The 26,562-nt window shown below is 36.3% G+C and overlaps 1 protein-coding gene across 4 annotated transcripts in view; it reads right to left on the bottom strand.

The window, feature by feature from the left end:
- mad1l1 (mitotic arrest deficient 1 like 1) overlaps window positions 1-26,562 on the bottom strand; it is a 71,276-nt gene that overhangs the window by 26,173 nt on the left and 18,541 nt on the right. For all 4 annotated transcript variants that reach the window (XR_013195421.1, XM_077205265.1, XM_077205266.1 and 1 more), the window contains exons 11-17: window positions 24,145-24,289; window positions 20,097-20,237; window positions 18,030-18,086; window positions 17,693-17,784; window positions 16,489-16,579; window positions 7,731-7,935; window positions 2,871-3,061 (exon numbers count right to left, since the gene is read on the bottom strand). Coding sequence is in view for 3 of the 4 variants with exons in the window: in XM_077205265.1 (XP_077061380.1) it covers window positions 2,871-3,061; window positions 7,731-7,935; window positions 16,489-16,579; window positions 17,693-17,784; window positions 18,030-18,086; window positions 20,097-20,237; window positions 24,145-24,289 (922 nt within the window). In the remaining variant the exon portion in view is untranslated. The remainder of the gene's footprint in view (window positions 1-2,870; window positions 3,062-7,730; window positions 7,936-16,488; window positions 16,580-17,692; window positions 17,785-18,029; window positions 18,087-20,096; window positions 20,238-24,144; window positions 24,290-26,562) is intronic.

The raw sequence follows: 26,562 nt of genomic DNA, 5'->3' as shown, positions 1-26,562 counted from the left end.
GCGGGCGCAATCGAACAGTGGAAACAAAAACATACTCCGTAAACATATAATTTAAACTCTAAAGTGTTTCCATATATTTGTGTACACTCGTAATAAAACACAACATTCTGCTTTTGTCACACTCTCTTGTCAAACTGTAACCTACAACTATCACCCAACCAAAATCGCAGGCACGCACGCACACACACACACACACAGTTTTACTTTTAAATTACACATTCTACATTGATTAAAAAAACAAAATCAAATGTGGTTTTTAATGGTAGCCTAGTATTATTTTATACGGAAATCAATTATTTATAATTCAGATGAGAATAAAGTTAGGGTTAATTAGAATTAAGAAAAACAAATAAATTGATCTGAAATATGGCAAATTAATTTTAAATTCATTCAAACACACCAAAAATATCGCAAGGTCTTCGTCTTTTTATTAATTTAATTAATAAACGAATTAAATTTTATAAAACTATTGTCAGTGCACTACAAATAAACTGGTTCTATGCCTTTATTAATAAAACTTATTTAAAAAATACAAGGCTTGAGACATTTATAAAAATGCCTTCTGCATTTTTGTTTTGCTTTTCACTCCATTGTACCGAAATCGTACCGAACCTTGATGTCTGAACCGAGTTATGAACCGAACCGTGACTTCTGTGTACCGTTCCACCCCTAAGTAAATAAACAGAGCTATGTGGATTAATGCATCCAGCTACACAACACCCACAACGCTTGGGAGACATTCTCGTCAGTGCTGCAATGGCAGATGTGTAAAACTCTCAACTCGCTGTGAACTCGATCAGGGCAGTTCTATGTTCGAACGGCAGTGTCTGTCAACACTCGTGGGTGGGGCCTGTGGCTTTAGTGACGTCACTAAAGCCGAATTCTGAAAACAGGTCGTTAGAAGACACTGCTTATGATTTATGGGGATTTAAAAAAAGGAGTGGGTGGATTTTTATCACTGCTGGGTGGTTGTGTACACACACTGCCATCACACATTTATGTCCAAACAACATGCAAAAGTGAATTTTGCATAATAGGTTCCCTTTAAGTCTCCTGAACCATGGATCTGCAGCTCCCCGCTCTCATGGCTTCCTTGATGGAAAGACAGTTGAAATATTGTTTATCTAGTGATAATCTCTTAGTACATGTTAAAGGACTGGTACACGAGACATTTGTAGTAAACCACAACCTTTTTCCTAAGTTGTGATTTGTTATGTTAAACCTTATTGAATTGGAGCATGGTAGGGAGGTGGGTGCCTTTTTCATTTATTACTTGTTTTCTCTTGTTTGTGATAAGTAGGGAGGCAAGTTTTTGTATCTTTTATTCGTAATCTGATTTCTAGGTTAGTATCTTTAAATTAGTTAGCTTTGTTTTATTTGTTTTGGGTCTACGCCCTCCTGAAATCTGTTACTTCTTTAGTTACTTATGTTTAATAAATGTACCCTTTTGCACTTTAAGTGTTTTTCAGTGTTTTTGAAGCCTTGGGAGAGAGAGCGGAGACTCCAGGGATCTTGTTGACCAGATCCCTGCTAATTGTTACGGAGGGTTTTGGTTCTCTTGAGTGAGGTTCTTAATTAATTCGTAACAAGCTTACATGTTTGTTGATTGGAATTGAGGAGATCTCACCCCCCATACATAATTATTATAAAATACATAACTATTTTTATATACATAGAGATCATTTTCTTATTTGTTTTGTTTTTGGGTTGCAATTTGCTGTTTTCTAAATAAACCTTGATTCAATTTTGAGAAATCGTTGAATTAAACAGTATGCAGCAATAAACAAAAGTGCACTACAAAGAAAAGAAAGTGCACATGGGGGTATTTCAAAGCATTATAAAAACATTCACTTGATTCACTCACATATACTGTGCAAACTGACTGCAAATGCAAGCGTTACCCGAACTGGGCTTATCCATAAAAGTTAAAAACTCTCCAATCTTACTTGACTAAAAGTATACCATCACATCTCAGGGGCTGACACTCAACATACTAGCATACTCGTTACCAGAAGAAGTGCACTGATGGTAATTTTCTTGATTAACTGTTATTCTAGGTCGCTGTTTTTCACTACTTCTTGCTGTTAAAGTAAAAGCGCCAATTCCCTATATTGTAGGAACGCCGTCTGTTTGTATTCAGTTAGTAGGAACTGACCGAAGAGAATGTGACCTCCTGCAGAGACTCAGATGCACCTGAGGCTGGAGGAGCTGCTTAGCTGGTTCAGATGAGGCTAAACACAACAGCACTTCTTCAGATGCCTGACCTCGGCCCTTGGGTTTTAAGTCCTTTTGATTTTCACGTTTCTCAGAATTGTGAGTCGAACAACAAACCACCAACTGTGGTATGAAGCTTCAGGCTCTTCTAACTATCACAGCTTTCTTTTCAGAAAAAAACGCTATAGTTTTGCCAAGGCAGCTCTTCAAAGTCATTCAAAATCCCATTGATGAAAATGTCATTGTTTTATAATTGAACAAAAACTCAACATAAAAGACTTTGATTTCTGGTATGTTTCATCTATAACATCTGCTCAAATTTGACAGAACCCAAAAATTATCAAGTGATCATAAAATCAACACATTCAAACTAACTATAAAGGAGATACAGTCAAGTCTTAAGTTTACCATTATTTTCTTCTGGTTTGCAAGTACGTTTGTAACTAAATATCCTATGTCTGCCAAAATTAAGTCATGTAAGCACAAGTCGGGTGTACATGGTGTATTTTTTGTTTGCTGTTGTACGAGCTCGCAGGCAATTTTTTTTCTCTCTGGAGAAATGGCTCTCGGGAAACCAAAGAGTGTCCGAACTTGCACAGTATACGCCTGCCTTTAATGGGTTATGTAGTTACAAACACGTTTACATATGAACATACCTTAAACAGTAATGAATCCTCCATATGCTCAGCGTACACAGAAGTGAGCCGGTACTGGTTCTCCACAGTGATGTCGATCTGGTACCCGGTCAGTACGTAGCAGGCAGTACGAAACTCTTGAATCTTCTTCTGGAACACTTCCTTCAAGCGCTGGTTCTTCAGTTCTGCACTTTCCATCTGCTTACGCAAGTCTGAAGAACATGTACATCACATTTAGTCATAACCAGAAGAACATTCAAATAATATGAATAAGATCTGCACAAGAGCAACAATTTAAAGGACAACTTGGCAACTATTTCAACTTAATAAAACCGTTTAGAAATCATTTGGATGGTTTAATAACCTGTTCTGGTGAGAACGGTGACTTTCCCCACTCCCCCAGCGTTCCCAAGTGGAAATAACTAACCTTGCAACATGGGGACTAACGTACCGGTAAGTTGGAAAAAGGAAGTCTCGTGAGAAGTGAGAACGAGCGAGAAACACAAACTGCTTTACGGCAATTCGACATTAACACACACGCCATATGATACTGTGTATGATGTACTCCCCACCTCGGTAGACACAGCTCCACACGATAAAGTTGGCCGGCTCCGATAATAACAAATGCACATGAGCAGCGGTAGAAAGGGGGAGGAGGGGGCCGCAAGCGAGTTTTTTTTACGACAGTGTTGTGAAATATACGCCCCATAGGGGGAGCTTGTTGAGAAAACTTGCGACAACATAAGTGAAATTCAGCTAAGAAATGGCTAGAGTTGCCAAGTTCACCAAGTAATCTAACACATGAAATTATAATATGTAACAGTATGAAATATGCTTGATTTATGTTGAAGTGCTAAGGACATGGCTTTTAATGGTGAGCCTTTTGTTTTTTTCATCAGGGTTATTAACGGCGTTAACGCAAACACATTTTAACGGCGTCAATTTTTTTATCGCGAGATTAACGCTCTTTTTGGCCTAGCAAACTTGTATTTTTTTCACATGCTGTTGCAACAACTAGTAACGTTAGAAAAACTACAACATCACACCGGATAGCTAGACCGGAAACAAAACAACAGGCACGCCGCACGTACTTGTTTGGGCTTGCGCGCCGGCCAAAGAGTAGTAGGCTAACGTTACGTTTTGAGTGGATGGCGCGAGCGCGATACGCCGATCTAGAGACGTGCACTCTCAACGCAATAGAGTGCGGCGCGGGACTAGATTTGATGGCCGAGTGCGAGGGCGGGCACGAGCGGTAATGCACTCACTCTGTGTGCGGATACGGGAGCATAAAACGATTCGCGGGACTCCCGCAAACTAGAAATATCTATGAATAAAACATAAAAACTAATACATTTTTATTCATATGTTGCAGAAAAGCAACAAGAACAACTAAAACAAAATAGAAACGATTTACAGGCCAGAGTTTCTTTTTATAACATGTTTGCAGCGTTGAGGGATGTAGCCAATCACAGACATATGTGTTGATTTCTTGAACGCAATGGCCAATCAGAAGCATTTAAAATAGACTCCCCTCACTGCTCAAAGCAGACTTTTTGTTCAGTGCTGAATTCTGTATGCTGGCAAATCCTCAAATTATAACAAACAAAGTGTATATATTATGGAAGATGCATTGTGCAGTCAGCTTCATTGATAATAACAGATGTGTGAGATTGCGATGAACTGATGTCAGCTTTTTAGGAATTATTAAGGGAGCGCACTTTGCTCGCATTCAGACATGCCAAACCATGCACTCAGTAGCCTGCTTGCTTTTATGTTATAACAGTGGTTTGTGTGTTAATGCTTTAATAACAAATAATTTATCAGGAGCATTTATGCTGATGTGTATTGTGGCGACACGTAGGCGAAAGTATTTGGAGGTAGCCTACAAAAAAAGAGTCTAATTGAGGGCGGGAGCGGGACAAAAATGTTGTGGGCGGGAGAAAGTAACATAGAAAGTAGTTGAGAACGTCAGTTATAACGACCCACCAACATATTAAAAAAATGGACGGGTTTAAATCGGGCTCGGGCTCATAATTACAGTTTATCATATGTGTCGGGCCGGGCCGGGCTCGGACACAATGCACACGGCTGGGGTCAGGCTTGATTTTTTGGGCCCGATCTAAGCTCTACAATGGATGACTTCAGACAGAAACACATGGATACCACAGCTAAGAACAAACTTACTGCTGATCCACTTTTCCATGTTGATAAGAGCATTAAAATTAGAAAAAATAATGAGACAAATAGAAATCAAGGGACGTTTAGAATAGATAAAAATGTGCGATTAATCGCGAGTTAACTATGGCATTAATGCGATTAATCGCGATTAAATATTTTAATCGTTTGACAGCACTAAAATAAATACAATAGAACAAAAACACAAATGAAATAATCTGTGCTTTTCAGATATGTCTAAAGTAGCTTTCAGGTACGGAAATTAAAGTAATTATCAGAATTCATTTGAATATTTAATTTAAAAACAATGCAAAATTGACCATCTAAATTAGATCTTAGAAAATCTAATTCTATCTTACAGCTTCAATATAAGGATTCTGTATGTACGACAGAGGCCTTAACAGCAGTTTTAATTCTCTCATGGAACTTCATGAAAATTTAATCACAAACAATAAAAAGTTCTGGAGAAAAGAGAGATTAAAGTTCTGCTATGTACTGTAATTGCACACTAGAACAGTGCAGTTCAATTTTGAAAGTTTCAGTCATAACGTAACTACCGGTGTTTTGATGAGCTGCACACTAGAAGAAACAGCCTTTTGTTCAGTTGTCCTTTTGCTTTAACCGTTAATCAGGATCACTTTTAATTATATATCATGTTAATGTCTCTCCTTTTAGCCTCCGCTGGAAGCTTTTTAAAATTGTTATTACTTTGTTCATTTTCTGTATAGAGAGCAGGATAATAAAAAAAATGACACTAAATTCTCAACACAATCACCTTTAAGATGAGCTGCAATTAAAAAGTGCTGTATGTGGCCCTCATCTTCATTGGTACACTAACAATTACCATGACATGAAGTTTGAGGCTGCATGGACCATGTTGAGAAATGAAGGGACTAGCTTTTCCTTAGGAGGTCAGTATTAAATTCTAATGAGATTAAAATCAGTGTTTTTTTCTTCTTCATATTACTTTGGTATAAACGATGAAACATTTTCTCCTGATTTTGTCTAGATCTAACACATCATCCATTTTTGTTTGGATAGGGATATTAATGATAGGACACTATCAATGATAGTTTTACAAAAGTTTGACATCCACAAAGTGGCCAAATACATTTTGTCTTCTTTCTGCACATCATATTTATTACTCTATTGTCCTATATTTCTAAATAACAAATGCAGGTGGTCTGATAGTTTATGTAATGCAAAGACATTCAAACATTAAGTGTGGCTTAAGTGTCCACACACTTTCTGGGGCAACTATTGATCCTATGCTTGCGATAGTCAATCATTTTGCCTTAAGCTCGTACGCAAAAGGAAAATATGGATAAACAATCTTCTTAATGAGCACACATTAAACACTCTTAGTCTTTGAGAATTTGTTGGAAATAGGGCCCAACATACAAAGAAATATTATATACTTTGGGAGTATTTTATGAAGCGCTAAATCTGTCAGGCAAAAAAGAAATTCGTTTCCAGTTCCGCTATTAAATCGTTTCCAATTCCTGTTAATAATTGATCAATGATTAAATTAAAAGCAATTTTACTCTATAAAAGAGTTTGAGGTGCTGTGATTGCATGTAAACAACAACAAAGCTGTTATTATCCTTGAAATAACTTGTTCTTGCATTACCAAAGACAACAAAGCCACTGAAAATTGATTTACCCACTCATTTTGAACTAGATTTGAGCAAGCACAAATCCCGTAATCATACAATTTGAGTGGGAGAAAAATGAGGTCATAAAATGAAGGAGGAACAGTGAATAACAAATAGAGACAGAAAAAGTTCAGCGGCCAATTTAAAAGCAGACCTCAGGGTGTTTGTTTACTCATGGGTCTGAGTCCTAATTACACTCTTGCCTCCTTCTGAACTCATTCAAACTGATAGCCAAAGAGAGAGAGACACAGAGAGAGCATGAAGAAAATAAATGAGTCCCAAAGAAATATGGACTGTCAGCACACACCACTCGAGTCCAATTAAACATTTAGCCCTGGCTATATATATTATATAAAATGTCTAAATCATTGTCAACACAGGATGAGGAATTAGGAAGAATCTTTTTCACAATCCTTGTTGTCACATCCGACTCCACAGGTAGAAATGCATTCACTCAAGAATCAATCTTGTCAACTGGTCAAGCCAAATGCATTTGCAGACATTGAACACTTTTCAAATAAACAAAAGTTAATATTTAGATAAGGACCAAATGTAAACTCACATCTGGTCATATATATTTGGTTGCTGGTCAACACTACCACATTCATCCAAACCAGAATAATAACTCTTTTTAAGTTATTAAAAACCCGTGATTTTCAAGTACTCAAAGCCCATTTAAAACTGTAAACAGTTTACTTTGAACAGCCTCAAATACACACTTTTTGTGCTGTTGCCCCCATCTTGTGCTAATGTTTTTTTGGTGCGACATGTACTCTGGTATTTGTGCGTTTCCTTACTGAAATTTAGTCTAACTTTGTGAGCTGCTGCTTACACACACATTTGAGACACATTCTTCATCCAGCAGAATAACATGAAATCATTTTTCATTATTTTGAGACCCCTGAGAATTCAGCGGAAACCTGAGGCAGGGCTGTTTACATCAAATTTGGTGAAGAATCGGACCCAAAAAAAAAAAAAAGTCATTGAATACAAATAAAAGTGGATGTTTCCTTACCCTACTATTAAAATGCTTGTGTAAAAAAGTGTTTACCTAGTATTTCCTGTGAAGGTGGGATGATGAGGGTAGTGTCGTCTGTTGTCATGCCACCACTCGCCTCAATTTTCCGGAGTCGTTCTCTCAAGCGCTGGCACTCCACCCTCAGCTGCTCCACCTCTTCAGCGCGCTGCTGCTTTGCAATGTTGGTGGGGTTCATTTGCAAGTGGATCACCTTTGTCTTCACAGGGTCATAGTCTCCCTAGTGCATGGAAAACAGGTTAAGAGAGTCTATAAGTTAAAGTTTATTAAACTTTATAAAACAAACTAAGTTTTGCTTTCATTCTTCCAAAGAAGAAGAAGTGCAGACAAAAAGCCTCAAAGACGTAAAGCTAATTACCATTCCTTTTACTTTTGGCATTCTAAAACCATTGTAATTGTTGACTGAAGTAGAGTCTGATCAAACAAATTAACATTAAAATAATAGAATATAAAGAAAAGAAAACTGAAAAGACACAGTGGAAGAAGTCTGGAAACATAACATGCTGTTTTCCAAAATCCTTAAAACACATCCAATCTGAACATCAGTGCCTTTGAATTGCATTTTGCTTTCATAAGTATCCAAATTCTTCATTCAAATCAAAATTATACACTCATTAGCACTTTAGGAAAACACAAAGTTATCTGAAAAGCAAAAAAAACAAATGACCTGAAAATAAATAAGTTTAAGTGAGAGATTTCACTAAGGTCGGTTCAATAGCTCATTTGTTAAGCCAATACATACACTGTTGAACTATACAAAAGTTCATCCATGAAAACCAGTGAACATGAAGGGTTAAAATCAAGTTTGATTTTGTCTGATAACTGTCGCGCCATAAAGAAAAAATTTATCCGAATTACCCTCCAAACAAAAGGACCAAAGAAGTGATAGTTCATCCCTGTCTGAAACGAAAGGCTTTATCTTCTGGAACGATTCTTCATTTGGGTTTAAAACTTCAGGGGTTTAAAAGCCATTACTGAGCCTTCTGGTGAATTAAAGGCTCCATCAAAGAATAATGCCTCGATCTGAACATCTCATTACTGAGCAAATTACATCACCCTGAGCTGAAGACAGAAAGGCAGAGAAGAGAAATAGAGACTGAGGGGTGAGGAAGAGATGACATAACTGCAGAACAGAAGGGGATGAAAGAACAGAAACAACTAGAGTTACTAAAAATGAAAGATTAAGCTTTTGTTAAAGTGTTACATATGAAGTTGGGGAGAAAGGGACGAACAAACTCAAAAATGCCCAAATAAATGGTACTCCGAAAAGAAGTCAGTAATAATAATAATACAGATAATAATAATAATAATAATAATATATAAAGTTTATTTTAATTAGGTTTAGTTATAATCCTGTCAAAAAAAAAACTAACAAGATTTATTTGAGAAATAAATCACATTTTAATCTGTTAATATTTTTAACTAACAAATGAAAAGAGTGCATTTAATAGCTAACGGCAATGTGTTGCTCTTGAACACTGTTGTGGTTATTTTTAAGAGTATGACAAAGAAATTTCACCACTAACTTTGCGAGCGGCTCGACTCTGGCCGAGCAGGTAAGTGTGAAATAACGTGTCAACATGAAAATTCTCTGTACAAGACTTGTTTCTTAATGCAATAGCCCTATACTGTGCTGTAACATGGTAAAAATAATAATAGCTTTGTAGGACTATACGTTATTTTGATAATTGGTCAAAAAATAAATCTGTTCAATCTGATTCTGTTGCTTAGAACTGAATGAAGAATAATATATTGATATTTAAGATTTTTTTATATATATATATTTTCTGTCCAAAGTGTTAAATAAAAGTGTGGTTATTTTATTGGCTCGTATTTTTTAAATTCAGATGCAATATAAATTATTAAATGTAATTAAAGAGTCTAAAATTAATACAATTATAAAAAAACAAAAAAAACAAATATAAAACATTACACGTTTTGGATTCGGGCCAAGTGCGTCCAGAATTTTTGGTTTCAGCAACAGAATTTTAATTTTGGTGCATCCCTAGTTTGTACAGGTGACAGCTCCATGCGTACATCTCTCTAACCTTCAAGATGAATATAATCAAGCTTGAATCACGAATGACGCATGAACAACAATAAAAAGACAACAAAGGTTAGCAGTCCTTGGGCCAAAAATAAACCATCTCAAAACCGACAAGTGTGTGGAGTGGGTTGATATTATTAACTGTACATGTGAAGTCATTTATTCTTACTGTGACACTTGAAGCGTCATAGATAATGGATAGAAGGTCTATTAATATTAGAGCCAAAGTCTAAGCACATTAAAAAGACTGAGTGATTGAGAGAGCAGGACGAATGAATGACGCAGCTCTTGAATTCCAGACTTTTCAGTTTGTTTTGGGCTGGCACCAGCGTTGAGGTCTAATGGAGCATGTCTGACTGCATTTCAGCCCACTGATCGCATCATCGAGTCAGGAAAAGAAAGGATAAATGGATGGGAGGCCACTGATGAATATAGAAGCATCACAAAGATGACGGAAAAGTGATGTGGCCTTATATCTTCCCATTATGTCACTGGCTAATGTTTAAAATTTACGTATAACAGGCTGTTTACCCAATAGAGTGTGACAACAGTGCAGTAGAGCCAGGAATTTTAAGGCATTTGCCAATATAGAAACCGAACTTCATAAAATAAATGAGAAAGTAAACTACAGTAGTGGCCAAAAATTATGCCCAGAGTTGATAGTTGTTTGATTAATCAAAATAAGGAAAATGTTTTATATTATTTAAACTTGGTTAAGGTATTCATCTGGCAAAATTATTTGGCAAAAATAAATAAATAAATAAATAAATAAATAAATATATTCTAAACTACAGCTACAGGCTGTAGCTACAAAGCATAGAAAAACAATCAGTTATTAATATTTTGTTGGTTCTCTCTTGTTTTTGCATGTTCAACCTTTCTTTGTTTGACAGCCTGGCCATAAATTATGTCCACACAATTTTGCATGTACATAATAAAAAAACAAAACTATTGACTCAAAGCACAATTATACAATATGCTTCCAAATTCTTTAACAAATTGTATTAGTAATATTTGAATAAAGATATTCAATGTTGTTTGGCCACTGCTGTAAGTGTTTTGCAATATTACTTTTATATATTTTATTCATATATTACATATTTGAAGCTGTTTTGGCACTTTTAGGCTTATTTATTTGTAGAATACAAATAATGAATCCTGTCTTCGTGATTTGTGTTCATCAAGTTTCTTAACACAACACAGTACATGTTATTTTATATTGCAGTGTATATATTAGACAAACCTCCTTCCCTAATATATAAATATAGTATACCAATACACAACCGCATACCTAAACGGCATAAATATTTAAACACTAGGACATATAGTATGACTTTACACTAAATGCCTCTACATTATTTATTGACTAACAGAAATAAATAAAAACACTACGGTGCTATTATTAAACTAATATTTTTAAAAGCTAGCAATCCCCAGCATGCCAAGACTAATTTGTCCAACCATAGGGGAATATCCTATGTGTGAAGAACCATCATGATTTATTTGAAGCCAACTTATATCTGGATTTTTATTATTATTATTTTTTTTAATACAAGATTTAAAAATACAAGACATTTTTCCAACTATAGGATGATGGAGAAAACAGTTTTTTTTTTTGTGATTTGAAGAGGATTTGTAAGTATGTGGAGTTTTGCAGGCAAACACAATATGGTCTCAAGTGCCAATTTAGGCTTTGGAGAAGAAACACATATACCTGAGTTACTGTGGAAACCAGAGGCAAAGCAAGTGTTGCGTTGCATGAACAAAAACACAACACAGCTAGCCTCAAACTGAGTCTACTGCACATTTATTTTCATTACAGTGTCCTAAAATGGCATATTCCAAGGACAATTTGCCAATTAAAATTAAGACCAACAATGAAGTCATGTTAGTTAAGGAAGAGAGAGAGTTTAAGTTGACTGCACCTTTGAAAATAAGCTGTTTTATGTAAGAAGAAAATAAAACGCTTTTATACTCAAGGTAACAAAATGACCTTACATACACGTAAAAATGGACAATAGAGCTTTAGTATCTGCACTAACAAAAAAACACTGACATTGTATAGATATATAATATCAGCTATGATGATAATACAAACCCAAGTTACTTATTACACAATATGACTGGTCAATCATAGCATTCAGAATTTCAAATATTTATGAATAAAGACCACTTAACTGAGAAATCAATCTCATACATTCTGCTGTAGAGTTCAGTATCTCGTTTCAGTTTTTTACTGTTTTTACTATTACAGCAGTCAAGATTAACTAATCGTGGAAATTGTGGATTATAGCATTATATTTAGATCTACTCCAATCACATGAAAGATTTCAGCGGTGAGTATTGTAGCCAATGACAGACATGTCTGTTGAGCGCATGAATGCAATGATCTCATAATTGTAACTTGATTTCTACACCCTCACAAATGTTTTCATCATAACTAACAGTTCGAAAATTATGTAAAAAGGAGTGTATACAGTGTTATTGATTATAACGCGAGTTTGGGCAAAAGTCCAGAACTCAGTCAGTGATTGACAGCTCCAGTGATTGTAAAGGGAGTGTTCTTTGACCGCTTTCTGTATATAATTTAATCACAATTTACATAACAGATTATTGTCATGCTACTAAGAGAAACAATGTGAGGTTGATCATTTAGCCACTGGGTTGATAAACGCCAATAAACGATTTTGAAACAAATAACTGTACTGAGACAAATGTTTGACTGTACATGAATCATATCACCAATCACTGATCACAGATTAAGCATTAGAATTAACAGTTTCTTACATGTTCTGGCAATACTGGTCCATATTTTACAGTAAAAGACTGTTTGCAAAGCCAGATTATTATAAAACAACTTAAAGTTATTCAGTCAAGAGCAGTGAGGAGTTTTCTCTTTTTTCACTTTAAGACCGAATGCACGGATCTAATATATCTTTCCCAACAATTTACGTTCAATTAAATTGGAAATGAAGCAGCAAGTTAACATTATTTAGTAAATGGGTTTCCACTCTAATCAAAAATTATATAACAAGCATGACAAATGTAAACATTTAAAAGGGAAAAAAAGACGTTTTGCTATTGATTTTGTAACCAGAGCACGGCCATCTTGCAGTACAGCAACCTGTGACATCACGGGGTTGGTTGGCTCTGTTGGATTAAAGGTACAATATGTAGGATTTTTGCAGTAAAATATCCAAAAACCACTAGGCCAATGTTATACATTTTGTTTAGTTGATTACTTACAATATCCCAAATGTTTCAAACAATTTGTAAATCGTGAGAGAATTGCGATTAACCAAGGAAACGGGGGCATGTGAGCAGGGGTGAGGAGTCGCCAGTCAATGACGTCATATCCGCGTTACCCTCGGTTTCCGCCAGGTTTGACCTCGTACTGCCATAGTAACCATGGCGACAGACGTTGACAACTGGCCCGTTATGCCTAGCAGGACGCTCACGCTGTTGTTGTTTTGTTCAAACATTTTGGACCATGGCAAGCAGACTTTGAGACAAAAAGAGGACTACAACGAAGATCAAAGTTCGAGATGCCGAGAGCTCCACGTCTGCGACTAACTTCGACTTGACAGAGACGCGAGTGTTGCATGTACTTTTAGACAGGTGAGCAAATGTACATAAAACAAATGTCATCAATGTTAATCAATGTTATTTAGTTCAACATGATGAAATGTTAGAATATGATCTGTATGTTATTCTAATGTTGATCTAGCTTAACGTACTTTGTCTCATACAGCCAACACACAACCTAACGAACAACATTCAACACACTCAAATGCCGTTTAGTGTGATAGTGTAACTGTTAGAGCAAGTGAAACAGCGCTGCATTACCTCAAGTTTAATTCGTCTAATAAACTGTCTTGTGTGAGTATTAATCCAGCACTTGCGTGTAGTTCGGTAGAATGAAATGTCCTTTTTCCTTTATATCCGCGGGACTCGCGTTGTGTGTGTGGCGCTGGTATACGTCTAGCAATCGCGCCCTGCTTCATACCACAGTCATGTTAAAACATTAATGTATTCGGTCATCCATAAAAGATCCATCAGCTTGACGACAAGATCCATAATTCAGCTTAATGTGGAATATACGTCATCAGTATACGCCTTTGTTATTGTAAGAGGTTAGCGAACCCTGGTGGCAAAAAATCCTTGCATATTGTACCTTTAATGAAGATTATTATAGTTTTTATTATGTTCTTTGATCCTTCTGCTTAGTTGCTGTAATCTTTACTAGTTATAGATAAACCTGGGAAGATTATTATTATTTTTTTAAATGGACAAACAAAAGGATCTAAAAAGATGATGGCGAGGAAGATGACGGTATTAGGGATAACGACAAACTCACAAACTCGTCTCCATTCCGGCGTGATGAGTGTGGATAAATATTCTGAATGTTCTGATCCAATCTGACTTCTGACCTGTAATGCTGCCTGAATCATAATCATACACTGTTCGTTCGTTGGCCAGAGGAGAACTGGCCCCCGACTGAGCCTGGTTTCTCCAAAGGTTTTTTCTCCATTCTGTCACCTGATGTTCCTTGCCACTGTTGCCTTTAGTCGGGGACATTTAATATTAAACAATATTATTGATCTGCCTTACTTAAAGGGATACTCCACCAGTTTTTCTTATTAAACTATGTTATTCCCTTAACTAAGACGAGTTGATACATACCTCTCTCGTCTCAGTGCGTGCACTATATCGCTCTGTATTGCCGCAAAACTATGTTAGCACTTAGCTTAGCCCATGCACTAAATATGGGCCAAGCAGAGAAGCGACCAAACACTTCAACGTTTTCCCTATGTAAACACAGTTACTCGAGTAGTGTAACTTGACCTGGGCTGGTGACACAAAATAAACCGTTGCGCTTTTCTAAGCGTTTAAAATTGATGACTATATTGTATGGCGGAATACCATAACAAGTGCTTTTGAGCACTTCGAGTTGGCGCAATAATATCTTCACTCGTGAAAAGTCCTCTTACCGGCTCCCGCTTCCTCTCCCTCTGACATTTCCGTCAATACAACGAGAGGAAGCGGGAGCCGGTAAGAGGACTTTTCACGAGTGAAGATATTATTGCGCCAAGTCGAAGTGCTCATAAGCACTTGTTATGGTATTCCGCCATACAATATAGTCATCAATTTTAAACGCTTAGAAAAGCGCAACGGTTTATTTTGTGTCACCAGCCCAGGTCAAGTTACACTACTCGAGTAACTGTGTTTACATAGGGAAAACGTGGAAGTGTTTGGTCGCTTCTCTGCTTGGCCCATATTTAATGCATGGGCTAAGCTAAGTGCTAACATAGTTTTGCAGCAATACAGAGCGATATAGTGCACGCACTGAGACGAGAGAGGTATGTATCAACTCGTCTTAGTTAAGGGAATAACATAGTTTAATAAGAAAAACTGGTGGAGTATCCCTTTAAGCTGGACGATAACGCAATTTTCTTCTAGAAACAAACTTTGTTGTATTATTTTCATGTTATCACTGTGAAACTGCTTTGATACAATCTGTATTGTAAAAAGCGCTATATATATATAAAGGTGACGACTAACGTTTGGAGATTATCCAACATATGGAATTCTGATTATTAAACATTAAGTCACGGTAAGAAATATTTATTTTGTGGTTTGCATCAGCTTTTATCTCTGTATGTTGTGGAATAACAAATGGGTGTTTATAATGGTCATGGCTCATTTCAATTTCTGACAGTCGTTTTGACAACATATTGTATAGCCAGTATAACTATGGAAATCTTGAGGCAGTGGGACTTGTGTTTGATTGTGTATCGGGAAGCGGGTGGTGGGTGTCCATCAGCTGAAAAGCTGTTCTTACGACAGAAATTTCTTATTACTGTTACCATAACTGTTGCAAATAAATCTACATTTTATACAGTTTTTAAAATATGAGTTATGTATCTGTGTGTGAGTGTCTCAACTTTAAAACTTGCCTTCTCATCTTTGGACCTTGCATTACCTAACATTTCTTATGAAACTTATTTAAACATGACAAAATGTGTCAAATGAAACAATCTATAAGTGACTTATAGTGATTAATATCTTACCCTCATGTTCTTTTTCTCTATTTTATTTATTTATTTTTTCAACTCATTGTTAACTCTTCTCATTTGTATTCTGATGACATTGAACATATTAATACATTTTGTATACAAAGTTATGTGTCATAATTATGTCATCTCTGTATGTTTTGCAACAACACTAAAAAAAAGTTTAAAAAAATTAAATGAAATTAAAACAAGTAGACTTTGAGCTATGCATGTCCCCGCCGGGTTCATCACTTACTGGGTTCCCCTGGGAACATTACCGTTGTGGTCTGTGCTATTTGCAGCCTTTTCCTGTGCTTGGTTGTGTTGTGAGTATTTGGAGCACACATGTGTTGTAAAACTGAAGATGATGTTTTCTTAATTTGCAGGTGTTTTTTCTATTTGCATGCGTTTTCTTCAGTTGCAGCGTGTTGAGCTCTCTCGGCCACCGTAGACCACAAAGCCCAAAGCATACCTTGCTTGTTCTGCTCCGTATCAGAGCACGCAAACGGAAAGGTGCCTGGTAAGCAGCACAAGTTCTGTTTCACAGCTTAATGCGCTTTAAATAACTCTTTTAATATCAAGCATGTCCCACAGTAGACTGCATATGACGACAGTCACGTTACATGATTTGACTATTTTGGACTTTAGGCTGAAATAAAAATGAAAGTATCACCTGGAGGTTATGCCTTTCTAGTCTCATTTCCAGAATGTTGTTTTGCTCTTCCAGCCGCTGGCGTTCTGCCTCCAATTCCTCAATCTTCTCCCTTAAAAACAATCAATTCTTAATCAAAATTTTAAATCACAAAAATAAGCCATAAACATCTATTTTTCAGTCAAGCATGGTGGAACACAACCAATATTAACAACAATTATGTCTTCAACTGGAGTTCTGGAGGTTGATTGCAGAGTAAACCATTATATAAATAAGTGGGGTCCAAAATCTGAGGGAAAATAAAAAATCTGGGATTTAAAAGTAAATTATTGATTAGTAAACAAATAGTCATTCATTAATCTTTTTTTAATTCAGAAAAAGTGTTTGGTGTAAAATTAAGAATTGTCTATGTTACTAATCAAATAAATTTGTGACAATGAGTCAAGAGTTTATTTCAGATGACAAGAGTTTCTGAAATAATGTTAACATTTCTATTCACATTATATAGTGGTCCCAGACCGTTAGTGGAAACTTGTTGAACCGTTATATCCTGTATAATTTCTCAGAAAGTAATTTGGTAATTTTAAAAGCTCTGGACAACATTCAAGTTGGTTTAGTTTTGGTTTTGAAGATTACTATGTGGGTCTTGGACTTGTATTCAATACAACAAATATTCAATTAAGGTGTAAACAGCTTAGTGAAATGGTTCCAGGAGTGATTAAATGAAAATCTATAGAGAATAATTACAGGATCAAAAAGAATGAGGAAAAAGGAGGAAGTAGGCACCGAATGAAAGCGTACTTTTCAAGCAAGGCCACAAAAGCTAATGTAGTATAATCACATTTGCATAGCAATTAGGCAATGCAACAGGCCATGAAAAAAACCCCACAGACTTCAGTTTCACTCAGTCTGAAGCCCTGTTCTCAATGCCAGCGACTTACAGTGACAAAGTGGCATGAACATTTCAATGAGAGCTGGCAATTTTCAGTGACATGAGTTGTAGTGACTGGTGGATACAAGTTTCCATAGATCACAAGTAACCACCAAAGAATAAAAAACTAAATGTATAACAATTGTATACATTATTTTGCACAATATGACTTTATATCCTAGTGTGACTTTGTAAGCTGAAACAGGCTTCCAGAATGATCAGATTAAACATGATACATGATTTAACAGACGAAACATAGTATGAAGGTCCTTTTATAACATCTCTTGTTACTACCTGAGAGAGCAGATTTCTTCTGCTGTTGCTAAGGTGGTTTTCTCGGCATTAGACATCTGCCGCTCTTTTAGAGCCTCAAGTTCAGAGATCACCTGAGCAAGTGATAAAAACATAATGAAAGACAAAAAGATTACTCTGACTGTAAATCCGAGTAAATGAAACACCTGCAGCCTTGTAGCAATGTAATTCTTGTCTAATAACTTGACTTGACATGTGTGGTTTTTCATTTCTTGCATGCATTATAGAGCAAATTTTAATCCATTTATGATCGAAGAGGTAGCTGACATAATCGTATAAATGCCAAAAGCAAGTTCCCATGGTGATGGATGTGACTTACCATCTGAGCTTGTAATTTGAAGGTGCCTGCTTCCTCCTGGGCTTTAAACAGTTGAGTCTATAAGAGTGGAACAGATTATTCCCATAAAAACAAGTCCTTTATTTCAAAGTCATGAGTGCTATCAATCTCAAGAAAGTTGTCTGGATACTTGTCCATCGAGACAGGCCAGTCTCCATGTGCATAGGTCTAGAAATTCACCAGCACAGGTTTTTTAACACAGTCTAAGTTGAGCTTAATAGAACCACACATTTTATAACAAAATCTAATATATCCAATAATTCTCCTTCCTTATAAAAAGTGTAATATTACCTCAAATTGTAATAACTTGTTAGTCTGAATGACTTTTCTGCTGATGTAACCAAAGATAAAAAATGATCTGGGCAATATAGCTACAGGGCCTGATTTTCGGCAAGGGATTGCAGGTATTATTGAGCAATTTTATTAATATAATAAATTCCTGCATGTTCCGTGTTTATAAAGCGGGATATTCCCCAAACATTTAAGTAATATAGCATGCAGTTTGAATGAGTAAATTAATCCAAACAGACTATCAGAGCAAATCAGTCATTTGAAAACTCTGTAAAACATAATTTCACAAACAATATTAGTGATTCAGCAGTACAGCATCTTCTCTCTCTTAAAATGCACAAATGGCTTCACAATTCACATCACCACATTGTGTCTGCGATACAAGACTTTAGCTCACGTTTCAGAACAGTTGACGGAATTGTCACTTGCCCACTCGAGCCAGTGTAACATCATTACTAAAGATTATCATTTGCACATTGTTATAAGTATTGCTAATTTAAACAGTCAAGTGATTTTAAAGAATTTGGTACTCGTGCAATCTCTGAGAGACGGTGTTCTGTGCGCTCTTAGCCAAACATTGTGCACATAAAGCCTCCTCTCATACAGCTGACGAGTGTCTGGAGTTCTTTTCACCGCAAAGGCTCGTCTTTGAGAGTATTCACGTGTAAACAGTCGGTTAGGATTAATTTATATTTAATTATACAATTAAGACTAAGAGTTATTTTATATTTGATTATTGTGGCATTTCATACTTGAATACTACTGTCCAATTCATTTGTATTTGCACTGTTGCCAAGAAGCCCACATTTAAAATGTTTATTATAATTATATAAATAAATCAAGGCATGTTTTACACATTGTTTTACAATAAATGAACATGAGTATTTATGTGCCCTACTAATATGTAAACACATGTACACATGAGCTCAAATCAATTATTCATAATTCAAAGTCAAACTCAGACAGGAGATAAAAAATTCTATACAATACTTCAGAATCATTAGCATTCTTAACATGAAGGAATTGTAATTATCATTAAACCTCAACAAATGGGTGATGTTTTTGAAGTAAAATAATGAGTGATTTTACTTCATATGTGAAGTAAGAGAGAGAGAGACCATGAGAGAGAAACCGTAATTCTTAGAAATACATGAAACATGCAAGGTTCCATTCATAAAAAAAGTGAAATGTGTTTAATTACTGAATGGATTTATTTGAGTGTTCAATGTTTGCATTTCAAATGCACTGACACAGTTTGAGAAACACAATCTATTTTTTTAATCAGACGAGTAAAGAGTGCTGTTGCATAAATTAATGCTGTGAGAATCATCCACACAAATTGCTGAAACAAATAAGTAACTGAATCAGTTACTTCTCAAATAGTTGCAATTAAATATTTAAATTGTTTGACAGCCCTAATAACAATATACAGCAATATATACAATCCATATATTATACTAAAACAGTTTAAAGCATGTAAAATGCAGCAGGGATGCAAAAAAATCGAGACCGGGATAGCTGCAGGTTAAAGTAATGGGCATGCCAAAGGGTGAAATTCTACAACAGAAACTAACTGATAACTGATAACCCCACACCCTAACAGGCAGCCTTCAAGAGCATTTGTAAAGACCTTTCGTCACACCCATATCTGCATACCCAGACTACACACACTTGAACAAATCGCTGAATCAGTGTTGAACATATTCAAATTAAAAAAAGAACTGATTCAGTGTGCATTATGGGTAATGTAGCTCTCACCTCCATGTCAGTGTTGTGAGTCTGGACTTTCTGCAGCATGTCCTCTGCCTCCTTGACCCGGAGCATGAGCTGAGGGGAGTATTCACTTGTGGCCAGCTCGCTGTCGTACGACTCTAATATGGCCCTCATTCCATCGCGCTCCTGACCCACATACAAAAGCACAAGTTTCAATTCCAGAACTCAATTCAGGCCAAGCTAGGTCAGTACAATACAAAGACATCATGCATATAGTTATCTGTGTGGAAGTTGAACTATCTGAGCAGAAGCATAAACGGACGACACTGATCTTTACTGTAGGATGAATAAGTACAAAAAAACAATTTCCAAATGAAAGATTCTGCTCAATGTCTTAATGTAAATTTAATTACTACAGCTTGATTGTGTTTCACTTATTACTGAACTTATTTCACATGCTTTAACGGTCAACCTAATCAATGTAGTACAATTTAATTGGCAGGCATTAGTTGTAACGCCATTTTATTGCTCTAAATACAAGAGGAGAGATGCAGAAAAATATAAGAGGAGAATTAATGGGGTGAACGAGCTCCCTTCTGAGTTGGAGTCATCTGTGTAAATATCTCATTTTAGAGTCGATTAAACCGAAATTAAATCTAGTCTAGTCTCTAAAGCCGAAAACAGCAAGATCAATAAAACATTGTGATTCATTATCCGGAGTGTCAACTGAGAATACTAAAACGTCAACAGACACATGCACATATATGCACCCAAACTAGAAAGGTTGTGAAGGTTAATGTTGAATAGAACCTTCACTAACAGACCTTTAACATCAGTTTAAATGGAAAGTTAATGATGCATTTGTGGAGTTTTAGTTAAGTTCACCTGAAGTAACAATCAATGCGACTGACGTCAAATCATCCATGCAGGTTTAGCTGTGAATTTCACAAAATGGTCACATTTCTTCTGAAATATTTAAGAAAATGTATAAAAATCTAAATATTTATATACCACGCAACTTTCACTGTATATAAAAAAACCACATACACATACAGTTTGAATTTATTCTTTTCAAATGGTAATTATCATTAATGTAATATTTTTAAATGTACAGTATGATAGTAGAAAGTAAACAAATAAAAAAAAATGTTTAACCATTTAAATCATAACACAATATGGTGGTATGTTGAAATGCTTTGTTTATAATGTATTTACAATTTAAAGGGTTATGTTGCATTATAGTAAATATGCTTAATGGTCAAGAAAATAAAGATTTATTTTTGTTTATCTTTAAAGCACCATATAATTGTTTTTCCGCAATCAATTTTGTAATCAAATAACACAGACATGTTTATGTGAGAGTCATCAAGGTGTTAATCATATACCTCAATTGTTGTTAACCCTGGCTAACAAAAACTAACATAAGTTATGACATTTTTAAAAACAGACATTTGAAAACTTATGTCAGTTCATTTGTAACTCTGTACTACTTTTTAAAGGTCAAAGAGGTATCTGTATTATTATAAGTCATGAAAACAGTTCAGATCTTTCTTTTAAGACAAGTTATACCACCTGAGGGGTGTCAACACACTGACACATATCAGTATATTCACACACAAACACACACACACGTCTTCAAAAGCTATTTTTCTGCTTCTATTGTAATGAAATTCACACGTGCTGTTATCTTAAACTCACCTCATTCGTCCCACAGATAGCAAACTCTCATTTAGGACTCTATTATTTTGGCACAGTCCTGTGCCGAAGAGAGAATCTATGTGGGTGAGTGAGTGAGGAAACCAATCTGTGCCGCACTGCAGTTTTTTTTTCCACCCCTATGGATCTTCATTTAAGGGAGAACATGGGTCAATTCTACAATAAAACCTTTTTATCTTGGCTTTTAATCATAGCTAGAAAACTGTTAATCTTCTGAAGACAGCTGATGCATTTTTCCTGTTTCTGCAGCAGGCGAAGCGCTAAAGTTGTCAATAATGGCTAGTGACAAGCAGCCTCCAAATTTTAGTTTGTCAATTCTATTTTTCTAAAACTGTGTGTGTGAGTAAACAGGCTTTATCATCATATACCATACTACTCAAAAGTTTGGACACTACAGGACTTTTTATAGATCTTAAAAACCTCTTTATCTCATGTTTGAATGCGGTTATGCTTAATTAGATTTGTAGACAGAAAAATTGTGCATTTGTATTATTGTCCGCACAATTTTACTGGACAAACTGATTTGATGCATCCACATTTTATTGAGCACAGTCTACCATCAACATAATTAACAACTGGACAATATGAGAGCATGCTTGCTTATATTAACTGTTAATTACTTGTTCTGGCCACTCTAATTGTCCATGTGTGTTTAAATCAGTTTGGTGAGAATGCTTTGAATGTGTCCAGTCAAGACATAATTACACCCGAACATTGACTTCATTAAAACAAATACCACCTATTTAGATATATGATTCGAGTGTATAAGTCTGTTAATTACCAATTAACCAAGCTGTTGACAAACAAAGAGCAAGAGTATTATTTGTATGCGCAACAAGCTGGTGCTCAAGCAATTTTTCAAAATCTCATCCAAGCCTTTGGGAAGACTTCAGGTCAGGAAGTAGGACACGTTCTAGATTTCTACAGAAGTTACAGCCACTCATATGTCTATGAGAACTAGGTGGAGACAAAGATAATGGGTCATATAAGACTTTTTAATGACTATTTTCCCTCCCTTATTTACTCACCCTCATATCATTTCAGACCCAAAAGATCTCTGAAACACACGGATTTATTTATATGATCACTTTAAATGATGAACAGATGTTTTTCACATATGACCCATGATCAAAGTACATAAAACAATAAATAAGCTAAAAAAATACTTGCTTGATGTCTGAGAATAAACCTCATTAGTTTACAAACCACTTTTACAATGTCCTCATCCATTAACATTTTCACGCGTCAAAGGTTTTTCTTCACTTTCAATTGTTCAGGTTTCATTAAAAATATCTTCATTTGTGTGTTTAGAAGATTTACAAGTCTTAAGGGTTTAAAATGACAGTAAATGATGACAGGATTTTCAGTTTTGGGCTGTTATGTTCCATGTGCTGTAGTGATTCTTTTCTGTGTATCTCTCTCTCTCCCCATCTCGATCTTTTTAATCCGCTATTTTGTTCTCAGGTCTCTGATTATTGGATATATCTCCTGCCAATCATCATCAAGGCGACAAGACTTCACCCTATCCACTGCCGCACTGCCTGTTTAAAAGCCATCCGGCGTGCTTCATTGACAGATGTGAAAATGTGTCCGTGTGTGTGTGTTCATTTGTTTGGTTATTTATATTTTGTTGCAATTTGTTTATCAAATCCTACTCTGTGAATGTGTGAACCTACTACTTGTTACCTGTGCCTTATGCCGCTTTTCGATAGAACTTGATGCTCTTTTGTTTGGATAAAAGAGAACAGGCAAGGTTGCACAATATAGATGGTGCACACAGAGGTGTTAGAATGTTAGACACATTAGATAAGTAATGTCCGCCACCCCTTGTACTTTTGTGTTTTCCGTAGATAGAGTAGAGTAGAGGGCGTCCAAACGTCGAAAAATTTGGTTTATTATCTTTATTTTTCTTTTGGTAGGCAGGGTGGACTTGGGGATTAGATTTAAGGGAATTATTTTGTTTTGATTTGTTCTTTAATTTGGTACCACTCAGGTTCCCTTTCCCTGTGTTATTTGTTTTGTTTTTTTGCATATCAATCTGCTGGCTTCGGCATTTCTTAAGTAAAACTAACATCTTTTGGCACTTATACTGTAATGTGTATTACCATGGAAGAACTGAAAATGAATGTGCTCCTTAATGAAATTTGGTAAATGTATAATACTTTCTTAGTTGTTGATATATTGAGCACAATGACATTAGAAAACATCAGGTTTTAAACAAGCAAAAAGTAGTATTTATTTTCTAGAGAAAAATATATCCATTTTGCACTGGGGATGAAGTTTTTGTTTATGAAACTTATAGTACTGTATGGATACAAAGTATGAACCCTTATATTTGGACAAGATAGCTGAAACTGTTTATTTATATGCTTTTCACCTTGGTGAGCAGTAGGACTCTCTTCTGCAGGCGACGAACCAGCGAATCCTGGTTCTCTCGTTTCTTCTGTTCTTCTTGAGCTTTGGCGCGTAGTTGAGTGATCTCGGGCAGGAGCTCAGCGCGGGCCTTCTCCACAGAGCGAATGCTGAAAGCCAGAATAACATTAGGATGGAGAAGCTGTGGGGAGAACAAAAGGAACTGCATCCTCTACACACTGGGACGTATAAACACTATTTCCTTATAAAAAAGCTGCCTGCTTCGTGTTCACAGCTGAATATACACGGTTTGTTGCTAGGCCATTCTGGGAAATGGTGCACAATGTTTAGAAGACAGTGAGCCAGATTAATCAGATTACTTTTTTCAAGTAACTAGTAAAGTAACATTGCTTTACTTAACATTGAGTTACTTTTTCAAGTAAGCAATGCAAGTTGCATTGAAAAAAATTACTCAAGTAATAAAAAAAAGAAACCCAAATGTGATATGTATAAATCTTAAGTAAGAGTGTTGAACTTCTCCTGTGTCCTATTCTTCTGCAATCCAGAATGGCAGCACAGCTATAAGGTTTGTTTGAGCTCCACCCTCTACTGTACAAGTGTGAATATGCATTTCCTTCAGCCTGAGGCTTAATCATTTCACTTTTGGTGTGAAATGTTACTTACATTTGCCAAAATATATAACTTTTTGTCATTAAAAAACAAACAAGCAAGCCCAGCCCAGATGAGAAACAGTAACACAAAAGTAATGTGACGCGTTACTTTCCATAAAAAGTAACTAAGGGTGTATTCACACCTGCCTTGTTTGGTTCTATTGAATCGAACTCTAGTTCGTTTACCCCCTTGGTGCGGACCTTTTGGGCAGGTGTGAATACAGCAATCGAACTCGGGTGCGGACCAAACAACCGAACCGAGACCCAGCTGAAGAGGTGGTCTCGGTACGGTTCCAAACGAACTCTGGTACGGTTCGTTTACGGTGTGAACATGAACCGACCCAAAAGCAAGAAAGCACTGCGACTTTGAGTTAACAGGCTTCCGTGGGAGTTGCGTTATGGGAAAGTGATCTGTTGTAGCCTACTACATTCCATTCCGGCGCGCTGTCTGGCCACAAGATACTGTTGCGCGTCTTTCTGCGCGTCGTGTGTGCATCATTGGAATGGAATGAATGAATGAATGAGTGACAGGGCTCTCAAGTGTCACGCATTGAGCGTGACAGTCACTCATTTCGGTCTTTTGTCACGCTCTCCCGCCACACATTGTATTTCTCACGCTGAAAAACTATTTGTAATAGTAATATATTTAATATGCCGCAGCGCCCAAAACTCTGGCCGCGCCGCTCTCACTGGGGAACCGGCAGGAATCAAGCGCGTCTCCTCTGGTGTTGTTAGCCATTCAGAAAATAGCACTATTGTATCTGGTTAAGATTTAACACAACAACCAATGACACCGCGTCAGCACGACACACGTGTGATTTTATTTACAAATTTTGGTTCACTTGCAAAAAGAGCAGTGTGAAAGCGAACTGTACCAAAAAAAAAAAAAATTTATTTGGTCCAGACCAAATACAATGTTGATTTTTTTTCGTTTGATGTGGTTCGCTTTCACACTGCCCTTTTTGCAAGTGAACCAAAATTTGTAAACAATACTACACGTGTGCTAAGGTCACCCATTCATTGGACAGAAATTTGAACCGTACCTGGGTCTCGGTACGGTTGTTTGGTCCGCACCCGAGTGCGATTGCTGTATTCATACCTGTCCAAAAGATCCACACCAAGAGGGGGAAACAAACTTGAGTTCGATTCAATCGAACCAAACAAGACAGGTGTAAATACACCCCAGGTAAAGCAATTAGTTACTTTTTTAGAGAGTAATGCAGTATTGTAACTAAGGATGTTCCAAGCCAATTTCAAGCATTGGGGCCGGCTATCCTAAGCCCGATATTTTATTTTACGTCAGATGTCATGCAGGTGTCGAACAGTAGGTGGCGGTATGCACCTTCAAATGGGTTTGCAAATCACCATTAAAAAGAAAGAAGAGGGAAAGTTTGTGCATGACGCGCAAAAACGAATGTATCAGATCGGGTCTCTGTATGACTCGGAGGCACAAAAAATCTTGATTGGGACATCCCTAATTGTATTACATTATGTCTGTACGCAAAGAATCCAAATCAATATTTTGCTTCTCATTTCGTGTTCAGCGAGTTGCACATTATCTGCCAGGTACCAAAATATGAGCAATGTTGGTATTTTACACTATACATTTTTGATATCACTTTTTTTTCAGGACCAGTATTTTGCCCAATCTTTGTGTGAGGTCACTGCTGAAACAAGAATGGACATCAAAACAGTAAGCAAAAAGGCAGCACGTATTTACATGAGGAAGCTGTTTGTTTGTGTGTGCATGTGTCTTCTGGAGATAAAGGAAG

The sequence above is a fragment of the Siphateles boraxobius genome, unplaced genomic scaffold (assembly GCF_051911475.1).
Source record: "Siphateles boraxobius isolate OS27281-9 unplaced genomic scaffold, OSU_SipBor_1 53, whole genome shotgun sequence".
NCBI lineage: Eukaryota > Metazoa > Chordata > Actinopteri > Cypriniformes > Leuciscidae > Siphateles > Siphateles boraxobius.
This window is presented reverse-complemented; position numbering and strand designations above follow the sequence as displayed.